Source organism: Martes martes (genome assembly GCF_963455335.1).
Source record: "Martes martes genome assembly, chromosome: 5".
Classification (NCBI taxonomy): domain Eukaryota; kingdom Metazoa; phylum Chordata; class Mammalia; order Carnivora; family Mustelidae; genus Martes; species Martes martes.
In genome coordinates this window covers 67257246-67259452 of record NC_137892.1, presented here as the reverse complement: position 1 = coordinate 67259452, position 2207 = coordinate 67257246, and the positions used below count along the sequence as shown (strand labels likewise).

The following is a 2207-nucleotide window of genomic DNA, read 5'->3' as shown; positions in this document are numbered from 1 at the left end:
TCGTAAATAGTAAATAAAAATTCGTAAAACCGTAAATAGTAAATCAGGACCTTTACATTCTTTTGAACATTATTGATACTTTCAACGCCTGGACCTGAGAATCTCTAGACCTTCATAAAGGCTTAGATTTTTTTTTTAAATTTTCCCACACGTCAAGGAAGCCCCTTGCGCTTACACAAGGGAGGGCACCCACCAGCACCCTCTTCCTCCCCACCCCACGTCGGGGTGGGAGGCTGCAGCATAGGGCGACTTTGCATAAATAGAGGGACCCGCAGAGCCGAAAACCGCACCTCAGCTGCTGCCAAACACAGTCGGGTCTGAGAATCCCAAGCGGCGAAAACCGGGGCTCGAGGTCGGGAGGGGCCGCGCCCGGAGGAGCGAACAAAACACCAAACCACCAACATGAAGGAAAAAAAAAAAGGAGCCGGGATTCCTACCTTCTCTTTCCCAAGCGCGCTAACATAGCGTTATTAACAGTTTGAAATCCTAGCAGTAAAGTTCTCGACACTGGACAAGGCAGTCCCTTGGTGCAGAGTCCCCAGGGCGGCCGACGAGGAGACCGAGGAGGCGGCGGCGGCCGCGGCGGCCACGAGCGAGCGGGTGAGCGCGGCCGCCGGGCCCACGGCCGCCTGAGCCGCGCAGCCGCCGCCGCCGGATCCGGACCCGGGCGCGGGCGCGGACGGCGCCACGGGGGAGGGGGCGGGCGAGGCCTGCGCGGCGGCGGCAGCTTGCGCGGCGGCGGCGGCGGCGGCCGGGCCCAGGCTGCCCCCGATGATGCTCTCGATGGAGAAGGGCGAGCGCGCCAGCGCCGAGGCGCCCGGGCCGCCCGCCTTGGCCGCCGAGGCCTGCAGGGGCGCGGGCAGGGCGGCGCCGAGCGGGTGCGGCCGGTAGCCGAAGGCGGTCCGGGCCAGCTCGGCGGCCGCGCCGTGCGGCGGCGGGGGCGGCGGCGGCGGCGGCGGCGGCGGCGGCGGCGGCGAGTGCGGGTGAAAGGCGGCGGCGGCCGCGGCGGCCGCGGCGGCGGCGAAGAGGGCCGAGGGCGGCGCATAGGGCGGCAGCTGCAGGCCGTAGCCGCAGCCGTAGGGGCCGTAGCCGTAGGCGTGCGGCGGCGGCGGCGGCGCGGGCGGGAAGAGCGCGGCGGCGGCCGCCGGGTCGCCCGCGGCCCCCGCGCCCCCCGCGCCGCGCAGCAGCAGCGACTCGGCGGCGGCGGCGGCGTTGGGCGGGAGCAGCGGCTGCCGCTTGAAGCGCTTCCTCCGCCGCAGGAAGCTGCCGTTGTCGAACATGTCGGCGGACTCGGGGTCCAGCGTCCAGTAGTTGCCCTTGCCGGGGTTGCCGGGCTCGCGGGGGATCTTGACGAAGCAGTCGTTGAGCGAGAGGTTGTGGCGGATGCTGTTCTGCCAGGCGGGGAACTTCTCCCGGTAGTAGGGGAAGCGGCCGCTGATGAACTCGCAGATCTCGCTGAGCGTCAGCCGCTTCTTGGGGCTCTGCAGGATGGCCATGGTGATGAGCGCGATGTACGAGTAGGGCGGCTTCACCAGCGGGTTCTTGGCGCCGCCGCCCGCGGTCCCGCCGCCGCCGCCGCCGCTGCCGCCGCCTCCCGCGCCCGCGCCGCCACCCCCAGCGGCCCCGGCCCCCGCCGCTGGGGCTGGGCCCGGGGGCGCGGGGGAGGCCCCTGAGCGCGGGGCCAGCAGGATGTCATCGTCCTCCTCCTCCTCCTCCTCCTCCAGGTCCTCTAGCTCGTCCTCCCCGGCGTAGGAGCGCCGCCGCCGCCGCCGCCGCTGCGCAGGGACCGCCAGGCGGGCCACGCCACCGCTGCCCTCGTCGTCGTCGTCCTCCTCGTCGTCGTCGTCCTCGCCCTCCCCTACCACGTCGATGTCTGTCTCCTCCGCGAGGCCGGAGGCATCGGACATCTCAGTGCTCAGGGTCATAGCTGTGGCGCGCGGGCGGCGGGGCGGCGCATAGGGGCGCCGGGCGCCGGGCTCCCGCCGCTCCCCAGCCCGGGTTCCGGGCGGCAGGCCCGGCACGGGGGCGCCACGCTGGGGACGCCGCCGCTGCTCGAGCTGTACCGGGGCTGCCCGGCGGCCGGGGACGCTCGTGCCGCGACTTTGTAACTCCTACTCGGCCGCGCGCGCCGCACGGTCTCTGCACTCCCTCGGCCCCGCGCGCACCGGTCCCAGGCGGGGGACTTGACCTTCCCCTTTCCGAGCGGC

The 2207-nt window shown here is 71.8% G+C and overlaps 1 protein-coding gene across 1 annotated transcript; it reads right to left on the bottom strand.

Annotated features, from left to right (window-relative positions):
- Positions 1-470: 470 nt before the first annotated feature.
- Positions 471-1925, bottom strand: FOXD1 (forkhead box D1; the record flags this gene model as incomplete). The annotated part of the gene is made up of 1 exon (XM_080804606.1): positions 471-1925. The coding sequence occupies one exon, from the start codon at positions 1923-1925 to the stop codon at positions 471-473; it is 1455 nt and encodes a 484-aa protein (XP_080660732.1).
- Positions 1926-2207: the final 282 nt, after the last annotated feature.